The 25,417-nt window shown below is 36.3% G+C and overlaps 1 protein-coding gene across 1 annotated transcript; it reads right to left on the bottom strand.

Moving 5' to 3' along the window:
* Positions 1–7,048: 7,048 nt before the first annotated feature.
* LOC111906842 (WD-40 repeat-containing protein MSI4) lies at positions 7,049–10,972 on the bottom strand. The gene is made up of 15 exons (XM_023902615.2): positions 10,744–10,972; positions 10,213–10,276; positions 9,933–10,019; positions 9,520–9,582; positions 9,360–9,425; positions 9,193–9,267; positions 8,959–9,034; positions 8,650–8,857; positions 8,469–8,550; positions 8,301–8,374; positions 8,085–8,196; positions 7,929–8,003; positions 7,743–7,810; positions 7,547–7,646; positions 7,049–7,444 (listed from the first exon to the last, which is right to left on the bottom strand). The coding sequence occupies exons 1-15, from the start codon at positions 10,875–10,877 to the stop codon at positions 7,346–7,348; spliced, it is 1,383 nt and encodes a 460-aa protein (XP_023758383.1). The 5' UTR covers positions 10,878–10,972; the 3' UTR covers positions 7,049–7,345.
* Between the last annotated feature and the right edge of the window lie 14,445 nt (positions 10,973–25,417).

Raw genomic sequence — 25,417 nt, 5'->3', positions numbered from 1 at the left:
GGACACACGTACGACCAACATACATATGTGTACGCCCAATGTAATACGACGCACCCTAGTACGCTTAACGTACTCACATGTACGCCCCGCGTACAACTCATGCTCCAAAATTACCATCTTGCCACTAGGGCTTCTCATGGCCACTTCTTTCCAATCCAAGGACCAAAAAAATGATATAATTAAAACCCAATGGATGAATTTGAAGTTACTAGAAAGATTAGGTGTTACAATTTTCAAAGAATTATGCATTCTTTGGTTCCATTATCCTCTTCTTCTTGTCCACATCCTAAAATTTAGTGTTTAATCTTGTATTATATATAATTTGATTTTTATTAATTACTTCCGTTCGTTAACCCCAAAAAAACTATTTTTACGTATTCATTTTTATATATTTGTCGGTATAATTCAAGATGGTAAACGTTTCGACTTTACTTTAGTTCTTTCGTTATTTTTTTTAAAAAGTTACATGGTTATTTGTAAAAACTTGTCGGTTTAAATTCGAGTTTGTCTATGTTTCGACATAGTTTTTTTTTCATTTTTTTGTTTAACTTTATGTACGTTTCCTACGTATGAGACGGGTTACACATAATAACTTTCGTTTGTTAATTTAAAAAACATATTATATTCGAGTTTATCTACGTTTCGACTTTTTTTTTTTTTTTTTTACATTTTTGTGCTTAATTGTATGTACATTCCTACGTATTATTCGGATCACATATAATAATATTCGTTCGTTAGCTTAAAAAATGTATTATATACGAGCTTGTCTACGTTTCGACGTAACTTTTTTTACGCCATTTTTACATATCAGTATAAATTCGAGTTCGTCTACATTTTGATGTAATTTTTTTTATGTTTAGATTTTATGTACGTGTTTTTTTTACGTCGAAATGTAACTTTTATCAATACAATCGTTAAAATTCAATTTACAAAATTCAAAGCTTATGATTACGCTTTTATCTATTATATGTGAACAAATTAATACTCAGGAACATACATAAAATAAGCACCAAAACGTACAAAAATTTTACATCGAATCATCAAAAAAACAAAACAAAACAAATTTATATCGATGCGTGCATAAAAATAAGTAATATTTTTTTTAAGTTAGCGACCAAAATCTTAAATAATCAAAAACGTATTATATGTGACTCTAGTCATACGTATGAAACGTATATAAAATTAAGTATGAAAACGTTAAAAAAAATACATTTCACGAAACCTAGACAAGATCGATGATAATACATTTTTTTAAGTTACCGAACGAAAGTTATTATAGGTAACCCGAATGATACGTATGAATGTACATAAAATTAGACACAAAAATATAAAAAAAAAAATATACGTCGAAACATAGACAATCTCGAATACAATACGTTTTTTTTCCTTAAATTAACTAATGAAAGTTATTATATGTGACCAAACTTTTATGTGTAAGAAACGTATATAAAGTTAAACACAAAAACATTAAAAAAAAATACTATGTTGAAACATAGACATACTCAAATTTAAACCGACAATTTAATAAAAAAATGTAATTAAAAAAAATAACGAAAGAAATTTCTAAAATAAAGTCGAAACGTTGACCACCTTGAATTATACCGACAAATATATAAAAAAAAATAAACACTTAAAAATAGTTTTTTTTAGGTTAACAAACGAAAGTTATTAATGAAAATCATATTATATATAGTACGGGGTTAAACACGAAAATTTAGAAAATCAATGGGTTAAAGTAACATTTTTCAAAATTCAAAATGGAGGGTTTAAAGTGATATTTTAAAAAGTAAATGGGTGGGAAAGCCACAAACTCATATATATAGAAAAATTACATAACTGGTCTCTATGGTTTATCCATAGTCACAAACTCAGTATCTGCTATTTGAAAAGACCAAACTCCTCTCAGACTAACGGATGAACAGCGTCAACAAAAATGGTCATTCACGTTAGTTTTGAAAACCACAGGGATCATGTTTGTCAAAAAAAATTAGCAAAGACTGAGTTTGTAACCCTTGATAAACCATAGGGACCATTTTTGTAGTTTTGTCTAATTATTTTCATCTCTTTAATGAACTAAAATGATATCATTTTCGGGTATTGGGATTCAGTTGGCATTTACACAGCTAACTTAGAAGTAAATCAGTATAAGATTTGGCCTAGGATGTAATTACTCTAATAAAATAGAGTTTAATGGAGAGGGACCAAGTTTGGGCTAAAATCATACACGGGTTCATACTTACCCTCCATTATTTTATTGACAGAAAAATGGAAAACTTGGTAACTGTGAGATTTAATCAACTTGAGCAAGGGAATTTGAGAGTCAAGGTATTCTAACTCTTATTTATGGCGTGGATCAACTTGAGGTAACATTTCAATACTTTTATTTAAGTTTTGATGTTAATTTGTTCATTAATGGTGAAAACATTAAAATGGAGAAATTATTTATATTCATGTGTTTTTGACACTTGGGATTGTAGACTCTTTAAAGTTTTAAGAGAATGCAAGAAAGAAGGCTAGGAAAGTGTAACGTCCGCAGATTCGTGCTAATTAATTTAGATACAATAAACGTCAAAAATAATTTTTTTTATAGAAGATTATTTAGAATAAATAATCTTGACCAAGTTATAGCATATGTCACAAGGGTTCCATACACATAAAAAACATTGAAATCCGAGTTATAACGAAAAAGTTATACCCCGTCGAAGTTTTACGGCTAAACCGACACGACACCGCGTAACGTAAAAAGTGAATTTTTGATAAATTACTTTTTAGCCTTAAAGATCTAAATGAAAGTCTTGGTATATGTTAAACCGAGAACGTACATAAAAAGAATGTCAAAATCTGACTTCTTATGAAAAAGTTATGATTTCTTTTTAAGATTTAGCAAAATAGTGCATAACCCGGAAATCAAATTTTAGATCGATTGATTTTTAGCCGACACAATCTAAACGAGAATCAAAGATCTCGTTAATAGGATCTCAACGATATTAAGACAAACGAAAACGGATGTCGGATGACAAAGTTATGAATTTTTAACGGATTTTAATTGTCTACGTCTGTTAAAATATAAATTTAAAAATAAAGTCAAAATTAGCCAACGGAGTCTAAATGAAAGTTGTAGATCCTATCGATACCTAAGTGTGAATATAAAGAACGTCGAAAACGAAGTTCATATGCGAAAGTTACGGACTTTAGAAGTTTATTAAATTTTGGTGGATGCGAGGTTGACACGTGGCGCCATCCGAACCCTTGATTTCTCCCCATGGCCTCGCATGCGGAGCTGACACCTGCCCCCTCGTACGCGCAACGTAGGCCTCGTACGCGTAACGTACTCCGAGGATTACGCCCAGCGTAGTCCGAAGCTGCCCCTATAAATAAGATGTGAGGTTCCTCATTCTTCTTCACACTTTTCTCATTCTTTCTCTCTCAATACTCCAAAACTATTCCTCCCCTTCCCTAGCACTTCCTAAGTGTTAGAGGCAAGTCCCGGAGCACCAGAAGGCTCCGAGAAGAAGAGCTTTTGGCTCAGATGTTCTGCCTGCGCAAAGCCCGGTTCTTTGCTAAACTCCATTGTAAGTGAGTTATGTTTACCCTTCTTTAAGTATAGTTTATGTTTAAGTTCATTATCGCTATTATGAACTTATAAACAATATATGTAAGTATTATAAAATATACAAAGTTTTATTATAATACATTTTAACTGCTCGCGGTACGGGGAATCTGGTTTGAATGGCCGCATAGGGTTGTTGGATTTCAGAACAACTTAAATGCCAAAATGGTCCTGTCCTCCGGTGTTTCATGTCTACCATTGTCTGTACATATTAGTTGAAAAGTATTGTTTAACACTTATAAAACAATAACGTCGTAGACCTTGAGTTAATTAGTCGTAATAAATATTAGCCTAAAACTTAACAATAATAATGCTAGGTTTCGTCGAAGGAAAAGACGATTGTTAGAAGCGAAGCGTTGTCCGAATTTCGAGTCACCACTTTAACAAGTGAGTGTATAGTTACTTTCATCTTACACATAGATATGAAGTATTTAATATAAATTACGTGTTATGTGTGCATATTATCTGTGTTCTTGATATCTATGCTGAATGAACAAAATATACATGTTTTATTCGATCTAAACTGTATACGTATTTTATACCTATAATTATGATGGGTAAAGATAGATAGATGAAAGATGAGATGAATGATGAGAGATGAAAGATGATATAGATGATGAGAAGCCTTGACCCAAGAGGTGACCCAGTTATCTAGCAGAGTATAGATGACAACCACAGACTATTCTAGACAGTCCAGTGGAACGCTAGCAGGCTCACAACCTGTAGGTGTTGTGAACGATGTGTTCACTAGATGTACTTTAAAAACCCTGGCAGCTATGGACTTAGTGCCTTACAAATGAACATTGGCAGTCATGGACTTAGTGCCTTACAACTAAATGTTTGCAGCTATGGATTTAGTGCCCTATAGATGAACATTAGCATCTATGGACTTAGTGCCTAACAGATAACATCGGCAACTATGGACTTAGTGTCTGTTATATAAACCCTGGCAGCGATGGACTTCGTGCATATTCCTTAGGACAATCCTTAGGAATAAATATTGAGGAATAGATGATTCTTAGAGAAGATACTTAAGAATAAAGAAGATAATATAGATGGGTAATTGGGTAAATTGTTTGATGATGAAACATAATAACTTTATTATTGTGGGTTGAAAACCCTATATACTCACCAGGTTTCCCAACATGACCCACTCAGTTTATTTGTATCACAGGTGTCGATACGAAGCTAGATTACACTGGGAGATTAACGGAGATGTAGATCATTAGTGTAAATGAATGTAAGGTCTGTTTATGCTTATGTTTCTGTATTGACGATGACACCCCAATGTTTTTAATATAAACAAAATACATTTCTTCGGAAATGCTTTGATAATATATTTATCATGTTTTATGGGAACAAATTCCGCAACATATTTCTTTAAAATGGACACTCTGATTTTTAAATAAGCATAAATAAAATTTTTAAAATGACCGTGAATTCGGGGATGTCACATAAGGTGAGTACATAAAACACAAAATCACACTCTAAAATGACAATGTTTCTACAACATCTAGGCTACACAATCAACTCTATGCTTCACTAGACGTTGACCATGTCAATCGAAGTTCTAGCTATAATAGCTCATTGAATTTCTCAAGAATTATGTTCACATATCGTTATATCGAGTTTAACTTAACATAAGTCCATTTGCATCTGTGCGATCTTGATCCCAAGAATCATATATGAAAGACCCATATCTTTGACCTTATTTTTGATACATCTTTTGTTGACTTTTTCATTGCTATGATCAGACTTTTGATGTCATTGTTTTGGAGCTTGCTTTAAGCCATATAACTTAACAATTTTACAAACCAAATTTTCATGTCCTGGGGGAACGAAATACCCGGGTTGCTCCATATAAATGTCTTATTTTAAATCATCATTTAAATATGTCATTTTCAAATCCATTTGGCGCACTTCAAAAATTCTTAAGGGCAAGCATCATCATAAGGGAGATTATTCACGATAAAAGTGAATATGTAACATCCCAATGTCAAGATAATTTCAATTTCAACCCTATGTTTGAATAATATTACATCTTAGCCCTTGGGATTGAAAAAAGATTGCAAAATGGCCCATAGTGGCAATATGATAATTTTGCCCAAGTGTAATACGATGAGTGTACGTTGTGTACATTAGGTATACTAAGGCACGCTCTAGTACGTTGGGCGTACACCTCGTATACGGGGCGTATGTAAGGAATATGCAAACCCTAATTTTTAGGGTTTGGTCCATATTTAAACCCCTTTATAGCCTCATGTCTCATTCCTTCATCAACTTCCCTCTGTGAAAACGACCCCAAGCAAACCATAAATGAGAAGAGTGCATTTTGAGACCTTTGAGTGTGATTCTGTGTGGTCCAAAGGAGGAAGAAGGTGGTGGTGAACCTTAGAAGCTAGAAGCAAGCTTGGATTTGGAAGTCTTGCATCATTCTCCATCTCTAGAAGGTAAAAAGTTCTCACCTTGATGATTAAGTTGCTAGATCTATCTTGCATGATGATAATATGAGCTTTTTCCCCAAATATGGCTTTTCTTGTGTATGGCATGCTTAAGAACGTTTAGCAGTCCTTTTGGACGTATTTCCATGTCTTGAGTCATAAAAATATGATCTTGGCCCCTGAGATTCTTTCATGCAAGCCATTAAGAGCTTTAGTGGTTAAGATAAGTTAGGGTTTTGTTGTTGAGCTTGATTTAGACATGTAGAACCATAAAGTTGGAAGCTTTATGGTTTGGGATGCCATTTAGGACTAAGATTGAGATTTAGACGTTGTGGCTTAAGGAATTAAGTCCTTAAAAATGAAGTTGTTAAGTCACCGCGTATGTTGGGCGTAACCTGTCGAACGTCGGTCATACGCCTAAAGGGGCCCGATCTGGATCGTGAGTATGTGGAGCATACTCGGTCTGGGTTGATTTTTCTTGTCCCGTTGACTTTGACTTTGATTTTGACCAAGTTTGACTTAACGGTAGTTTGGGTATTTTGAGCAATAGTTGAGTGTTGATAAACTAAGGTACCATGTTAATTTAAAATTTGAGAGTGAAGGTATTCTAACTTTCATTTGTTGTGTTTGATAAAATAAGATACCAAAGGTATTATAACTTTCATTTGTTGTGTTGATAAACTAAGATACCATGTTAATTTATTGATTAACGCATGGTGAAAACATGAAAATGAAGAAATTAATTGGGGTTTGTCGCAGTTGGGATTGATTCTAATCAAAAGAAAGCATGTAAAACAACTTTATAGTTAATTATTTATGATATCGGGTAACAAATATTAGAGATTCTTTGACACGATCTGAACTTTTAAGATCTTTTATTGTAAAAGGTCTTAATTTTCAAGTCTGAATTTTTAAGAGGCCGGAGATGACAATAGGAGGGAGGGAAAAGAGGTTGTGGTGTAAAGAAAAAAAAAACGTTTGCTGAAACATTAGGGTATTTCCTGAAGACTCTCATGTTTGTTTTTATTCAGATACAACTTTTTCTTTTAAAAATTAGAAGGCTGCTGAACAATTAAGAGCCTATCAAACGCGCTCTGAATCTGAAAATTTAAAAAGCCAGCAAACAGCCTCTTAGATAGTTTAAAAAGCCAACAAACGCCAAATCACACACACTCTAAAATGACATAATGCTCTTCTGTTTCTACAACACAAAGCCAAATCCTAACATAACATAACATAACATAACTCATAAATCATAAATCATAATTGATGTATGATAATGAATCTTAAGATCTCAAGGGGTTGAACAAGTGAGAATGTGGGACTTGAACTGCTCCAGCTCGTTAATCACCTCTTCCTGTGGTCTATGAATCAAATCAATCATCCTCCATATCTACACACATCATCATTCAAATAACAAACATTTCAACTAATCAATATAACTAAAAACATTTTAATAAAAACTAAAATAATAATAAATGAGTGATATATATACCTGTAGAGTTCCACCGCCACCTGTGCTTTCACCATCATCCGACACACTGACAATTGTCCATGGATCATGCGAGTTCCAGTGGAAATCAACCACCTTATCCCTGCAATCATAGCACAATATAATCTTGTTTCAATTTTTATCTATTTTTTTATTTCTGTAAACAACAAAACCATTAATTAAAATTAAATATATATACCTATGTCCAGAGTGTCTGAACAATAAGCCAGGTGCAAACTTTGAGGCTGGACCAGAACGTTCACCAACCTGTAGACAAACAAACAAACATTTTATTAAAAAAAAAAAAAAAAAACAATTTGTTGCAAGAAAAGAATAGGGGAAAATGGAATAAAAGTAAAAGTGGTTTTTGGTTGAGTTGACACACCTTATTGTGATCCCAGATGTTCAAGACACCATCTTCTGCTGAGCTTCCAAAGATGGATGATTTGTCAGGAGACCACTGAAACATACAAAGTAATTGGAATTTAGAAATAGTGAACAAGGGTAAAACCATCTTTTTTAAAATATATTTATTTAATACCTGTACACAAAGTACAGCAGCATTGTGGTTTGTAAAAATGTGAACAGGTGATCCAATCCCATTGGAAGTAAGGTTTCGACGATCAAACAAACGAACAGTGTTATCAGCAGACCTAAATTACATACACATACACATTAAATTAAAAATCATAATAAAAAAATTAAAAAAGAAAAAAGTAAGAGAATATAGAGATATGTCATATGTGACATGATTTACCCAGTCAAAATGAAATTTTCATCAATCGGGTTCCAATCAACACAGTGGAGATCAGCATTGTGAGCTTTTTCCACCTGCAAACCATCATACATATAATAAACTAAAAAAATACATTTTATAAACAAAAGAATTTTTCAAACTTTATTACTTAATGAAAATTAAAGTGACCTTAACAACTGGAGAGGATCCAGTTCTTGCATCCCAAAGGATAAGACAAGAATCATCACCAACACTACAAAATTCTTGTGCACTATTCCACATAACAAACTTCCACTTAGTAAATGTAAATCAAACAGTGTCATGACTATAATAGAAGATAGAAGAAAAAACCATTTTCATGATATGATACCTAGAGGGGCAAAATTGTACATCCTCAACAGTATCCTGATGCCCTTGAAAGATACCCCTTGCTTTAATTTTAGGGCTCTCAGTAACTTTATCTTCAGTCTTTGGGCTCTTACCACCATTAGATCCAGGAGACTTTGTTGCCCCTGAATCTGTTGCTAAAGTGGAAATATGATCTTGAATACTCCACAAAACAACTGACTTATCCTTGCCTAAAATAAAATAAAATAACAGTTTCAGTAAATAAATAAAAGAAATAAAAGTATTTCTATTTCCAGAAATTTTCTTGAAGAATGGTTTTGAAATAGATCACCTCCAGATAACACAAAGGGTTCACTTTGGCACATAGCAAGAGCAAATTCTGCATTTTCTTGATGACCAGTCAAGATCTGAAAGATTTGTAAGGGTAAAAAAGGAATCAACTTTAGATAAAATTATACAGACCCAGATGAAAAAAAAGAACACCCACAAATCACAATAAAGAAAAATGAAAGAAGGAAGTGCAAAATGTATTAATTGTGTTGTGATTGTCTACAATGAACCCCACCAGATCAGGACGCGACTCTGTGGCTCCAAGGATAGCATGGCGATTGGGCTGAGCTTCAACATCCCAAATTAGGACCTGGTTTAATAAAATTATATTTCATTAAAAGAATACATCAAAAACTAATAAAATGAAGTGCCAAAAATGAAAAATGGAAAACAAATGCATACATCAGGGCTGTCTGTGTGTGTTGCTACTATTTTGCTGTTTTGAGGAAGCTCCCTGATGCGGTTTACCTTCATAAATACAATTACATGTCAAATAAAAAAATATTTATTTATTTATTTAACCTTAATCTATGAAAAACATCATAAAGAAAATAGAGAATACCTCTCCAGGATGAATAATGGTTTTAAACTTCTTCACAAAGGGAGATCTTGCTTCTTCGTTGAACTACAACAACATCAGTAGTAGTCAGTAAACTAATTCACAAAAATTAGAAATCACAAGTTGGTGTTTGTGTAAGAGATATAAAAAAGAAGGGTTAAATGCAAGAAATAACATATTCTTCTTGTTACAATCTGAAATATGAACCCAATTATAGCAATGTCATCCAAATAAAAACCAATTTGTACCATAGATTAAGAGAAGTTTGAAAGCATGATGCTATAACTGTAGATTTTTCAAAGGAAACAGTTAAAAGTAGAATGTTTGTAATAGAAAGAAGTGAAAGTAGAATGTTAAAAAACATTAATAAATAAAAGTATATTGCAAACTACAATTAGGAGTTATTATGGACTCACCTGTGCTATGTGTTCTGCAGCTGCAACTCTTGGTTTAACAATTTCACAATTTGCTATCACAAGTGTATTTGGAACACTACCATCAGTCTGGAAGAAGGTTTAGAGATATGAGAAAACAATAAAATACAAGAAAACTATTTTTAGAAATCACTTTCTTGGTATTTGTAATAAAAAATAATACTTGGTATCTGACAAAAGCAAACCTATATATCTTTAAACTAAAGAAATTCAAGAATGCAATAAGAACAAACAACAGATTTCAGTAAGCATCATCATATACCTGTTCAGAGAGGTAGAGTCTTTGGCGATTCTTGTAAGTAGCTTGCTCGAGTAGTGGCCCCCATCTATTAACAAAAAATAGTCGATGTGAACATACAACTTGTTACTAGTAATTGCATGTTGTAACTTTATTCCCCCAAAAAATAGCGAATGTAAAAGTCTATGACACGTTTAAAGCACAAAATAAGCTCAGTTAATAGTATATTATTTTACTAGTCAAACATATTCCTATTCACAAAGGTCAGTGAGATAATGGAAACCATAATGGTGGCAACTGAGTTGAGAATAAGTTTCAAGAAGGTTATTAAGTTCAAACTTTCCATGTCTCCGTTTGTCAAATTGGCTTTTAACGAGGATGTAAGATCAATCAATCGCCCTAATTACTAATTAGTAGGTACAAGGAGTTCATTGTTACTACTCAATTGCTAAAGTAAAACAAATGCAGATAGTAGTGATGAAATTGAGGAAGAGATAGTGGATTTAATGCAGATGTGAAAAAGAAACCCTAGAAATTGGAATATAGTGTACGAACCGGCAAGAAAGAGAGGGCCAAAGGAGGTTGTGGTTGGCGAGCCAGTCGTAGAGAATGGGGACGAGAGTCTTCCACTGTGAGTATCGCTCGTTCACCGACGGCTGACCTCCGCCTTTCCCGCCTCTCTCCTTCATTTTCTCCTTCTTTTTCCTCTCTCTGCCCTATGTTTTTCTTTTCCCCTTGAGCTTTGGTGAAATCTAGACAGCTTTTACTTTTTAACTATAGCTTTTCAATTGCCAAAACTCTCAAACGTTTGTTTGTTTGTATATAATAGGTTATCTTGGAGAAATCCAAATATATTTGAGCATCTTTTATAAAAACCTGGGAAATTTTATAAAAGACATTAAATGTATACAAAATTTTAGTTTTGATATTGTGTTTTTTTCCTATTATATCATTAAGTTTACAATATTGTTTCGAATTTATCGAATCGACTGGTTTGCTTCGTTTCAGTGTTTTATGTTTCTCATTTGGTTAAATTAAAATCTTAGTTGGCAAATATTTAGGTTAAATTAAAATCTTATGTAGATTTGTACTCATTCTCTTATTTCTTTTTCTTTTCTTTTCTTTTCTCACAGCATCACGATTTTGTGCAATGGATTCTCAAAGTTGCTCTAATGATTTATCATCCCAAAATGGTGTAAGCAGGACAATGAAAGTTTCATTTGGGAGACGATATTGTGGATAAGTAGCAAGGTTCCCTTGGGATGATGAACCACTAGAGCGACACTGGAAAGTGAGGAACAAATCCACGTAAGGTTTCAATTTAACCTGGACGTTAGCCAAGTAGGATCATATGTGAAAACCACATCATCTTTTTACATAGTCAGCAAATGAGAAACATGAAACGTAGGATCGGCCCAATACATGGGCGAGTTAGGCAAAGGCCAAGGGCATCAAAAAACTAGAGGCATAATTTTTATCCAATATGTATTAGTATATATTATGATGGCCCAATATTAAGTCGAGTCCATTGTGTCAAATAATAAATCAATGTCTAAGGGAATAATTTCACCGGAAACATCCGTCAAATAATTGAAGTTCTTGAGAATTGCAATCGTTAAAATTGGTATTCGATAACACCCTTAAAATTTGAAAATCGTTGAGTAGTATGTGAAGATCAAGGAGTCGAGTTCTAAATCAGTAAATTGGTATATGATTTGTATTCTTAATTTCGCATTCTAAATCAAATATATATTTGATTTCTATTCTATCGGTTTCTCTAAACCCGTTGTGCACTCAATCGATCATCACCTGCTGTCTGAGTTTGTTTTTTTCAAGTTTTAATCTCGCAATTTGAGTTCCAACCTCCGATCTGAAGCACGAGGACAACAAAAGAATTAAAGAAAGGACATGTCACTTGGATTTTTTTGATTTTTGAATGGCTCAATCTATTCACTCTTCATATCTTTAGTGAGTTCTTTTCTAGTTTTTCTTTACTTCATTTTTTCTTATTTGTTTCTGATTTCTTTTCATTGATTTAAGCAAATATATATACACATGTTGAATGCGAGTTCAGTTAAAAAGAGTCAAAATCTGTTGCTGCTTTGTATCTGATTTAGCTAAAATTTCTGCTACATTATCCTTGTTTTTTTTCTTACTTTGTCTTCTAAACCTTCATGCTCTTGTTTTTTTTCCGAAGGCATAAAGAAATTTAATTATCTATTGAACTTATGAGTTTTGATTTCTGTCTTTTTTACTATCTAGACTGACTTTCAGAGGCAATAGAAATGTAACACCTGGTTCCTGGTATGCTTTTAACTCATTATTTATTCACTTTGGAAGAGCAACTCGACGAGTTGGTGGCCCTAAATCGTTGAGTAGTGGGCAGAATATGTGCGGGTTTTTGAGATATCTACGCGACGAGTCGAGAGCCCTCGACTCGGTGAGTAGGTCTGCCTGAAGGAAACCCTAATTTCAGGGTTTTGCACCCTATTTAAGCTCCTTAACCCCCACCCCTTGGCCTCATTTCCAACCTCCATGTCCCAAACCCTAATCCACGAGATCCTAGAGCTTTATTTGAAAGTGTGAGCCATTTGGAGTGATCTTTGTGTACTTTTGAAGCTTATGGAAGAAGAAAAAGAAGATAGAGGGCTCAACAGGGAAAGAGTAAATCCAGAAACTACACACCATTTGCTACATTTTCTGGTAATCAAGTTTCTACCTTGGTTATTAGTTCATTAGATCTCATTATGTCCATTTTATGAGGGTTTTTGGTCCAAGCATGCTAGCTTTTGGATATTGATCGACCCAAGTGGGTATTCTTCTAGATCTAGGACCTTGAAGGGCTGATATGACATAAAGGTGCAAACTTTATGCCATTGGAGCCCCCATGCAATCCATAGAGTGTCATATTGGCCTTTTTAGCCCCAAAAGGCCATGCATGTAGAGAAAGGTGGGAACTTTACGTGTCCAGGTAGTGTTAGGGGTTCAGATATGTGGTTGTAAGCTTTAGTTTGGTGGGTGGATGGCTTAAGGACCAAGTTCTAGGTCCCAAAGAATTAGGGTTTGAGCTAAACCCTTTAAGAAGAGGTATTAACAGGTAAAGTTTCCATTAAGAAGTATGAAGCTTGGATCTAAAGTGTTGAGGCTTAATCCATTAAGATAGCCCAAACAGATGGGGGACTCGGTGAGTCCAGAGTAGGGGTGTAAACAAGTCGAGTCGAGTCAAATACTACCAGGCTCGAAGCTCGGCTCGACTAAAATACTCGAGCTCGAAACTCGGCTCGAACTTGACTCGAGCCTTGATTTTAAGCTCGAGCTCAGACTCATGAAATACTTGACAGACTCGAGCTCGGCACGGCTCGGTTCGACTAATATTAAAAAAAAATCAAAAACACTAAATTGAGTAAGAAATATTAAACATTCTACATGCAAATTTCCAAACTACCAAAAAACACTATTAATCACCTAATATCAATATAACATCAACCATATATGTCATAAATGAATAATTATAAAAAAATGACGTATATGTTATAAATGAACAATTATAAATAAATGGAATATATGTAAATTACACTAAGCTCGACTAAGCTCACGAGCCTTACGAGTTGAGTATTTTAGTACTCGAGCTCGACTCGATAAGGTACTCGAGTAGCTCGAGCTCGAGCTCAGCTCGATTAAGGTCGAGTCGATTTCGAGTATTTTCCGAGTCGGTCTCGAGTTTCTCGCGAGTTGGCTTGTCTTACTTACACCCCTAGTCCAGGGGGGGACTCGACGAGTTGAGTAGGTTTGTCCCGATTCTATACAAGGTGGATCTCGATGAGTCTGTGAAGGGACTCGACGAGTTAGTTGGTGTTTTCACGACTAAGATTTGCAAAGGAACTCGGTGAGTCATGGGATTGACTCGACGAGTTGAGTCAACTCAAATGTTGACTTTGACTTGGACTGAGCGTTGACTTTGACTGGGACTTTAACTTGACCAAGGATGACCCATGAAGGGATCTTGACATAAGAGATGGTCATTTTACCCTTAGAAGGGTTATCAGTTTTTTTACTAAGTGATTATTGTGATAATGATAGTCGGGGAGTCGTTGGAGCAGCCACTAGAGATTCCTCGCGTGAGTTTTCAGCAGCCAGTTTGAGAGGTGAGTCCTCTTCCAGTAGGAACGGGTCTAAGGCACCAAGGTCAACCCATTTAGTTAGTAGTAGTTCCGGATTACAATCTAATGTCGGGTGGGGCCCAAAGTAAGTTTTTATGTTTTTCTGGATTTCAATCCGATGCCGGGGCGGTCCCAAGGAATGCTTGTATGCTTGATGTCTTTGTTATTCTTGCATGTGTTTGTATTTGTATGTTTCCGGATTACGATCCGATGTCGAGGCGGTTCTTGAGGAATGTTAGTATGCTTCCGGATTACGGTCCGTTGTCTGGCGGGGCCCGAGGAATGTTTACATGTTATATGTTTAGTTCTATGTGTATTATTTGATTATGCTCATATGTATTCCGAGATGTGCTCGATGTCGGGCAGGGCCCGATGCCTAGAAAGCCGATGTGAGGCTATTACCCGATGTAGCAGGGGTGGGGACAATATATGTTTGTGTGATATGTTTATGGTATGTGGTAGTTGGGCAGGCTCACTAAGCTTCGTGATTACAAATTTAAGTTTTGCTTTCAGGTACTTCCGCTAGTAAGGGGAAGAGCTCGGGATGACTGCATGGCACACACCACAACTTTTAGCCTGAGAGAATTTACTCTGATGTTTGATACATGATTTTAATACATTGACAGATATTATGTTATTTTTCATAAACATGGTTTATGACTTTTATATGATGGATGGTATTTATGGTTTTTATTAATGAAATTAAACGAAATTTTTGGACTATATTTTTGGGATGTTTCAAGAAAGGTATAAATTTCTCATTTGTTTGTCTCAAATTTTGTTGCATTATCCTCATTTTTTAATTTGTCTTATAAACTTTTGTGTTCTTGTTTTTTGATGTGAATCAGGAAGCATAAAGACATTTAATTATCTATTGAACTTCTGAGTTATGATTTTTGTATTTTTCAATATTTTGACTTTTAGAGGCAGTAGAAAGGTATAAATTGTTTTATATTGTTGTTATAATACAATATTTTTGAAAAATAAATTCTTATTTCTTAATATGTGATTTATTTTTCAGATATTTTGAAAAATAAATTCTTATGAATTGGGATCCATTGTCACATATGATCTCGGCAGTGATCCCGAACCTGGTTACGATAGACTCATCCTTGTCTCGTATTTGAACAAAGGCTTCATCCTCTATCCATTTTGAGAAATAGTATGTCATTACTAGCATGAAGACCTTTCCACCAAGAGCTTTTGGTAACTTGCCAACTATATCCATTCCCCATTTCATGAATGGCCAAGGGGAAATGATAAGATGTAATGGTTCTGTAGGGTGATGAAGGATATTACTATGCCTTTGACAAGCATCACATCTATGTGCGTATAAGAAGGCATCTTTCTTCATTGTTGGCCAGTAGTACCCCGCCCTTAATACTTTGGAGCATAAGGATCTCCCCCCCCCCCCCCAACATAATTACCACAATCTCCTTCGTGTTTATCCTTTAATACTTTGGTAGCTTCATGACTTTCCAAGCATCTCAAGTATGGACCAATCATGGATTTCTTGTATAACTTCCCTTGGATCATCACAAAGCACGAGATCCTCATCCGGAACACTCTATCGCTTTTCTCTTCTATTGGAATCATGCCATTTTGGAGATACTCCACAATGGGCTAGATCTAGGATTTTGAGCTTTTGTGGAGGATCCTGATGTCATGATCCTGACGATTAGGATCTTGAGGAAGTGATTGGGGACCAGGAACTTTGATTGTTGCTACATTGGTTGTTTGATTATGGTCATTGATGAATCATGAAAAGTGAACCTCTAGCAATCAAACAGGTTCCACAGTCAGTAGATGAGTCCGAGATGAGATGAAGGTCCGAGATGAGAAGAACATTCTGAAATGAAGGGAAATTCTGGGATTAGCTGTCTGTTCAAACAATTAATGTATTTTGTGTTATTTGTGATGTAACAGTTCATATGACTGTTACTTATGTATCTTTTAGATAACAGTTTGTCTAACACTGTGTATTATCCAGTCTTAGGAATGTTTCTCGGTTTGTACTGTGTACCTCCTTTCATTATAAAAGGAGTGAATGACTCTTCATTTAATAGCAATTAGAACATCTCACGTTTTACTCCAAAGATAGAAATTATTCTCTTTACATCACTTTCACTTTTCCTTCAAGTCAAAGTTCTTTCTTAACATTCTTCTTATTCTTTACATATCCCTGCATTGATTATACTCTAAAAATTCTCTTCATTGATTATACTCTAAAAATTCTCTTCATTCAAGTCTTAACTGGTATTATCATATTCGACTGGAACCACTTATTAAGAGCAGACGTTGATCTTAAAGATTAACTCAAGGTTTTAGTTTTCAAACCTTGTCCTTGCGTATTGATTCTTGAACTCACAATTGGTATCAGAGCTTGAGTGGTTTTCCTTTGAATCCATAGAAATAGATTATAGTTGATTTGAAATTACCTTGGTATTTCAATCATTTTTGTGTTCAGGATAAAAGTTCTTTTTTATACCGCTTCTGCTCTCATATCTTAACTTCAATGGCTGCTCCTAATTCTCAACAAATGTATTCAATGCAAATAGAAAATAGCATAGGTTGCCCTTCTCCTGCCCCACTGCTAGTTGTTGAAGAGTATGATCATTGGAAAGTCAAAATGGAAAGATTCTTACTTGGTAAGTAAAAAAGTGAAGCAATATGGAGATCGGTGAAAGAAGGTCCACATGTTTCAGTCCGACAAATTGTAAGAGATGTTGCTGCAACTCTTATGGGCCAAGAAGAACAACATCAGGCACCTTTCACCACTAATGACATCGAGAAACTGCATGCAGATCAAATTGCATTTTCCAAAATGGTGTTCGGTGTTCCCCTTCTCTCTTTAAGCACATTAAGTTGTGCAAATCTGCTAAAGAGATTTGGGACACTCTCGAAGACCTGTTTGAAGGATCATAAAATGTGAAGGATAAGCGTCTAACTTTGGTTGTCAACGAGTTCGATACCTTCACCACGACTCCTGGTGAATTAGTTGCCTCGGCATCCAACAGATACCGAATTGTCGTCAACAACATGAGAGCTCATGGAATTGTCCGAACTCCATTGGAATACAATCTCAAGTACATTAACAGTCTTGGTAAAGGATGGGGAAACATGAAATCATGTCTTCAGAGTAATGGATCTCTGAAGAAGTTGAAGCTCTACCAACTATTTGATGAGCCTCAAGGTCATGAATCCAATGTTGCACAAACATTAAGAGAACTCTCAAGAGGTCCACTTGCTCTTGTTAGTTCTTTTGATCCTTATGTTTTGAACCCTTATGTTTCCGAACCTTTCAAAGTTGTTGTCCCTTCCACTCCATCTGTTCAACCCTCTCCACCAACTTTACCCGCTCCTGTACATTCCAACTATCAGTTTGATGAAGACCTCGATCCTGAAGAAATGAAATCCGAACTTTGCTTTCAACAATAATTTGCTTTGTTACCCATGAAATACAAGCGTCCGTGGAATCCTACTCATAAACCATATAATAACTGTTTCCAAGATCCTCGCCAAAAAAATCCTCAACCATTTACCAAACCTTTTGAGAATCCACCTGCCTACAAACCAAACATCACCAAGTCATTTCTCGAAATCTCGTGAGAATCCGAAGTTAGACAAACTGAAGGTCGTTTGTCATAAGTATGGTAATGGAAATCACTTTGCCAAAGATTGTATGGCTGAAGTCACATAGAAACTCAAGATCAAGGACTTTGCTTATTATGCTCGACGAGCACAGGAATTGGCTACAAGTGAAAAAGCGTTTGTCACCACTGTGTCAATGGATGTTGAAGGGTATTGGTCATATGGTGATGAAGATGATGTGAGCACTGGAAGAAACATGTGTCTTATGGCTAGACATACAATTGAATGCGACGAAGGCTATTGGTCATCTGGATTAGAAGGTTCCTCTCGTTGGCACATATCAATGTCATTCTGGGGGTATGCCTTAGAGATTGTCTCCCACATTCTTAATCTAGTCCCAACAAATAAGGTTGCCAAAACACCTCATGAGATATGGACAGGGAAGGTTCCCTCGTTGGCACATACCAATGTTTGGGGTTGTGAAGCTTTCGTTAGACGAGAGACTCACGACAAGCTTGAACCTTGAAGTGAGAGATGTATTTTCATCGGCTACCCACTAAAGTCCTTTGGATACTTGTTCTACAGACCAAGTGAAAATGTGGTCTTCGTAGCACATAGAGGAGTCTTTCGCTAGAGAGAGCTCATATGGAAAGAGGACAGTGAGAGTACAATTGATCTTGAAGAAATTCAAGAGCCAAGCGATGAAGGAACCTCTAACACTAGCAGTCAACACGAGGAAGAAATTCTTGTTGAACCAGTTGACGAGTCGTTACCTCTTAGACGTTCCAATAGAGTTAGAATGACACCAGAGTTTTATGGTTTCCATATTACTACATATGGTGATACGTTTATCAGTGATAGTACACTGATAAAGTTGGATGAGCCTTCTAACTACAAGGAAGCCACGGTGGGCTCTGAGTCTGCCAAGTGGAAAGAGGCAATAGACAGAGAGATCAAGTCAATTTATGAAAACCAAGTTTGGAATTTGGTTGACAATGTACCAAGTCATAAGACAGGTGGGTGCAAATGGATATTCAAGAAGAAGACAGACATGGATGGAAAGATACACACTTTCAAGGCTAGATTGGTTGCAAAGGGCTTTACTCAAACCCAGGGGTTGACTATGATGAGACCTTCTCACCACTGACAAAGATTAAATCTATTAGGGTTATGTTAGTCATAGTTGCGTTTCATGATTATGAAGCCTGGAAGATGGATGTCAAAACCGATTTCCTTAATGGAAAGTTAGCTAAGGATGTTTACATGAGACAACTAGAGGGTTTTATGGATGCTAAATACCCCAATAGAGTGCGTAAGCTTGAGAAATCAATCTATGGATTGAAACAAGCTTCTCATAGATGGAATCTTTGCTTTGATGAGAAAGTCAAAGATTTTGGTTTCTCTAGAAGTGAAGATGAATTTTGTGTATGTGTCAAAGTTAGTGGGAGTATATTCACCTTCCTAGTATTGTCTGTTGATGACATACTACTTATAGGAAACAACAATCCAACCTTGAAGGAAATTAAGTCTCTGCTTGGAAAGTGTTTCGCTATGAATGATCTGGGAGAGGTTGCTTATATTATAGGAATAAGGATTTTGAGAAATAAGAGTAGAAGACTAATTGGACTTAGTCAAAGCACAAATTTGGACAAAGTGCTAAAGTGTTTTAGCATGGAGAACTCCAAGAAAAGAGAGTTGCCTATCCAGAGTAATACTAAGCTGAGTAAGACTCAGAGTCCGAGTACCAATGCAGAGATAGCGAAAATGAGTCGAATTCCATATGATTCCACCATTAGATCGATCATGTATGCTGTGACATGTACTCACCCTGACGTGGCTTTTGCTTTGAGCATTGTTAGTCGATATCAGGGAAATCTGAGTAAATCTCATTGGATAGTGGTTAAGAACATTCTTAAGTATTTGCGAAGGACTAAGGACTTGGTCCGTGTTCTTGGAGGCAGTGATGACTTAAGAGTTACTGGGTATAGTGACGCTAGCTTTCAGACAGACAGAGACAACTTTCGTTCTCAATCTGGCTGGATGTTTACCCTTAATGGCGGAGCTGTGACTTGGAAAATTTTTAGGCAGGAGGCCGTAGCAGATTCTACATGTGAATTAGAGTATATAATTGCAAGCGAAGCGTCAAAGGAGGCTATATGGTTGAAGAGCTTCGTTGGACACCTTGGAGTTGTGGCAACAATTAAGGAGTCGATGGATATTGTAACGCCCGCAAATCCGGGCTAGTCAATTTAGAGGCAATAGGGGTCGAAAACGACTTTTCGACAAAAGATTATTTAGAATAAATAATCTTAACCAAGTTGTACAGTATGTCACAAGGTTTCCGTACATATAAGGAACGCCGAAATCCGAGTTATAACGAAGAAGTTATGGCCCGTCGAAGTTTTACGGCAAAACCGGCACGACACCGGGAAGCGTAAATAGTGAATTTACGATAGAGCGAGATTTAGCCTTAGCGATCTAAACGGAAGTCGTAGAATATGTTAAACTAAGAACATCGATAAAAAGAACGCCCAAATCTGACTTCGTATGAAGAAGTTATGATTTTTCGAAGTTTCGGACTAGCAGTGTACAGCCCGAAATTCGAATATTAGATCGAGTGGTTTTTAGCCGACACGACCTATACGAGAATCGAAGATCTCATTGAGAGTAGCGTAACGAGAAAAAGATGGGCGAAAACGGATGTCAGATGAAGAAGTTATGAGGATTTAACGGACCAATCGTGTCCCGGCCCGTTGATAATATAAAAATTAAAATCGAGCCAAAATTAGCCAACAAAGTCTAAACGAAAGTTGTAGAGTACGTTCCCACCTTCGCGTGGATATAAAGAACGTCGAAAACGGAGCTCGTACGCGAAAGTTACGAATTTTTAAAGTTTATAATCGAATTTGCGAAGGCTGATGAGGATTGATGACGTGGCACGTTGTGGGCCGTCGGATGATGATTCAGATCTCACTTCGGATCATGCCACGAAGCCTCGCCTTACGCCCCGCGTCCGAGTTCGGTACGCCCAGCGTACCCTTCGGTCTTATCCCTTCCGATTGCGAGACAGCTAGATTCGATGTGGCAGCCCCATCCGAAGTTACGCCCCGCGTAGCCAAGGATTACGCCCAGCGTAGTCCGAGGCCTCGCAGGGTATAAAAAGGGGCAAGGGCCTTCACATTTTTCACACAATTTCCACTTCTCTCTCTAGTTTCTTTCTCTCTCTAACCCTTTTGGAGCCCCCTAAGCCCTAGTTAAGCCCCTTAGCCCCCGAGGGAAGCCCCGAGGCTCCCGGAGTCCCGAGAAAAAGGAGTTTTTCGGTTTCGAAACGCTGCTCCAATTAAGTTCCGGTTTTCGATAAAATTCGCTGTAAGTGTGCTACGCTTACGCAATTTTTAATATAGCTTTAAAATAATTATAGGAATGTTATTAGGTCCTTAAAATAATTATTTGGGCTATTATTATGAGTTATATCGAGTATTATTAACGCTTAATAATACTCGGACTAATTAATTTGTCGCGGTTATCGTTAAACTAAACCCTAGTGGTATCGATACTAGGTTTTATCGAAGGAATATCGTTTTGAGAGTATCGAAGCGCTGTCCGAGTGCTGAGTCACCACCTACTCAGGTGAGTGCATAGTCCCTTTCATCTTACACATAGATATGAAGTATTTTAATATAAATTACGTGCTATGTGTACATATTGTTTGAATACTTGTTGTCTATGCTGAATGAATGATTTATACATGTTTTAAATGATTTAAACTGTATATTTATTTTATATCTACAAATATGTTGGGATAAAACATGGATAGATGAAATAGTTGGTGAGTGATGAAATAAAATAATGAGAGATAGGTGATAATAGATAGGTGATTATGAATCGGTGATGTAGGATACTACAACCTTGTCCGACAATTTGGAGATGTAGTCATCTACCAGAGTATAGATGGCGACCACGGACTATTATAGACAACCCCGTGGAAACACCAGCAGGCTAGCAACCTGTAGGTGATGAATTACGAGTTCAGGCGATGTTGTAACTACGTATTCATGCGATGATAGTCTAACCCTTATTACGAAGTACGAGTCCAGGCGATGTTGTGGCTACGTATTCATGCGATGATAGACTAACCCTTATCATGATTTACAAGTCCAGGCGATGTTGTGGCTGCGTAATCATGCGATGATACCCTAACTCTTGCTAGACACATATTGAGGGAGTAATCCCCGGATTAGTATTGTCTATGCAATGTAGGCGATGATCCTTAGGTAAAGTTCGTAAGAACAATCATATAAGGAAATACGATGTAAGGAGATGAAAAGTAAATATGATATAAGAGATGACCCTTGAGATAATATCTTTAGGGAAGACTAAAAGAAGATAACGGGGATGGGTAATTGGGTTGATTGTTTGATTGTTTAAACATAATAACAACTATATTATTGTGGGTTGAAAACCCTATGTACTCACCAGGTTTCCCAACCTGGCCCACTCAGTTTATTTACATCACAGGTGACGATATGAAGTGACATTACACTGAGAGATTTAAAGAGATGTAGATCACTAGTGTAAATAATTGTAAGTTCTGTTTGTGCTTATGTTTCTGTATTAACAATGACATCCCAAACGTTTTAAAATGAAATAAATACGTTTCTTCGAAAATGTTTTAATAACGTATTTATCGTGTTTTTCTGGGAACAAATTCCGCAACATTTTTATAAAATGAAGTACTCTGATTTTTATAAAGCATAAACAAAATCGGTCTTTTCTGGCCGTGATTTTGGGGATGTCACAGATATTTTCTGCGATAATGAAGGAACGGTTACCTTGACCAAGGAACAAATAGATCATGGGAGATCTAGACATATCGACATAAAATATCACTTTATCAGACATCGAGTAGAAGAAGGACACCTCGTCATTAAGAGGGTATCATCAGAAGAGAATCCTACCGATCCCCTCACAAAGGGTCTTAGTAGGGATGTCAAAAAGTCCCGTGGGGGCCCCGTCCCGTTTGGGGGAATTTTTTTAAAAAAATCGGGGGTGGGGACGGGGGCGGGGGCAAGGTTAACCCCCGTTTTAATTTTGGGGGCGGGGGCGGGGGTGGGGGTGGACAATCATGTCTCGAAACTCTCATGGGGACCCCGTTAATAAATTACACATATATTAATTATATAAATATAATAAAAAATAACATGATTTTGAGCTTCCAAAATTCATCAAAAAAACATGTTTTTAAGTTGTTAGTATAATGTTTTTAAGATGCCATAACCTTTTTATTTTTAACATGTAAAATTCTGCTATAAATAATTATTTGTTACCTAAAAATAGTTTCTTTTAGCGTAAATAACTTATTTTAGCCCAAAAAAAGGCAGCCAAAAATCAATCGGGGGCAGGTTTGGGGCGGGGGTAATAAAGCGGATTCGGGGGCGGGGGCAGGGGTAGGAAGGTTGAACATTTCGGGGGCGGGGACGGGGAGGGGGGAACGGGGAAATTTCGGGGGTAGGGGCGGGGGATGCATTCCCCGTCCCATTTGCCCCCATTGACATCCCTAGGTCTTAGTAGGGTTAAGCATGTTCAACATGCGAGGAGCATTGGTCTGAAGGATGATATTAATTTTAGTGATTAGATAGATATTTAGAAGCTTGTAACAAATAAATGTAATTGACAATTGATGATTAAATAATGGAGAATTATTTATGAGTATTGTTTACTATCTTTTGTCAATTGTTTATCATTGTGTTTTGTGACATCCCCATTTTCACGGCCAAAAAGACCGATTTTGTTTATGCTTTATAAAAATCAGAGTATCTGTTTTAATAAAAATGTTGCGGAATTTGTTCCCAGAAAAAAAAAATGATAACTACGTTATCAAAGCATTTCTGAAGAAATGTATTATATTCATTTTAAAACATTGGGATGTCATCGTCAATACAGAAACATAAGCATAAACAGAACTTACATTCATTATCACTAGTGATTTATATCTCCTTAATCTCTCAGTGTAATGTGACTTCATATCAACACCTGTGATATAAATAAACTGAGTGGGTCAGGTTGGGAAACCTAGTGAGTACGTAGGGTTTTCAACCCACAATAATATAATTATTATGTTTAATCATCAAACAGTTAACACAATTACCCATCCTCATTATCTTCTTTACTCTTATGGATCTACCCTAAGAATCAACTATTTCTCATTCATTCATTCCTAAGGATTATCCTAAGGAATAGGTACGAAGTTCATCGTTGTCAATGAACAGCTGTCAAGCACAACTGCTAGTTCTATCACTTAGGCGCAGCTGCCAGAATTGTGACATTCTATGTGAGGCGCAATTGTCATTATTGTCCTTCGAGCACAGCTGCTAGGGTTATCTCGTTTATTGACAATATCGTTTTTGAGAGTCCACTCGCAATACATGCCAATGGGTTTTTAGAGTACACCGGTGAACACATCATTCACAACACCTACAGGTTGCGAGCCTACTAGTGTTCCACTGGACCGTCTAGAATAGTCCATGGTTGTCATCCATACTCTGCTAGATGACGGGTCCAGCATTTGGGAAAAAGGCTTTTCATACCGTCCACCTCTCACCCTTACCTCATGGTCTATATCACCTCTCAACTCATCATCCAACTCATATTTCATCTACCCATGTTTTACCCAACATATTACGTAGATATAAATACATATACAGTTTAAATCATATAAAACTTGTATAAAATCGTTCATCCAGCATAGACAACAAGTATACAGATAATATGCACACATACACACGTAGCTTATATAAAATACTTCATATCTATGTGTAAGATGAAATGGACCATGCACTCACTTGAAAAGGTGGTGATTCCGAACTCAGACAGTGCTTCGCTTCTTAAAAATAATTTCCTTCGACGAAACCTAGTATTATTTCCACTAGAGTTTAGTATATTATCTGTCGACTAATTAATAGTCTAGCTATTATTACTATTATATAAGCGTTAAACAATACTTATATAACCCATAATAATAGCGCAAGTACTTATTATAAGTTTCTAATAACGTTACTATAATTAAATAAACAATATATTAAAAATAGCGTAGGTGTAGCTCACTTACAGCGGGTTTTATAGAAAACTGGTCTTTGCTTGGAGCAGCGTTCCCGAGTCGAAAAGCTCTTCTTCTCGGAGCCGTTGAGCACTCCGGAGCTTCCGCCTCTAGGGAGGGTCCCTAGGCTTTTCGAGGGGTTTCGGGGCTAGAGAGAGGTTCTAGAGAGATAGTAAAGAGAAGAAATAATGGGAAAGGTGTGAAGAAAATAAGGATGGGAGAGGTTCTATTTATAGGGTGAAAATGGCTGACCTTGGTGCCACATGTCACCATCTAGTGGCAAGACTTGGGGAGAAAGCAATGACCAAGATTATGTCACATCACCCATTTTCGCACAGCACACTTCCGACTTTAAAATCCGTAACTTTCACATACGAGATCC

This window comes from Lactuca sativa, chromosome 4, assembly GCF_002870075.4.
Source record: "Lactuca sativa cultivar Salinas chromosome 4, Lsat_Salinas_v11, whole genome shotgun sequence".
Lineage (NCBI taxonomy): Eukaryota > Viridiplantae > Streptophyta > Magnoliopsida > Asterales > Asteraceae > Lactuca > Lactuca sativa.
The sequence above is the reverse complement of the archived record's forward strand: the minus strand, read 5'-3'. Positions and strand labels throughout refer to the sequence as shown.

Coding starts and splice junctions, on each gene's coding strand:
- LOC111906842 (XM_023902615.2), bottom strand. CDS start 10,877: ATGAAGGAGAGAGGCGGGAAAGGCGGAGGTCAGCCGTCGGTGAACGAG. Junction 10,277..10,743: donor TGGCCCTCTCTTTCTTGCCG/GTTCGTACACTA, acceptor TTTTGTTAATAG/ATGGGGGCCACTACTCGAGC. Junction 8,197..8,300: donor GAAAATTTCATTTTGACTGG/GTAAATCATGTC, acceptor TATGTAATTTAG/GTCTGCTGATAACACTGTTC.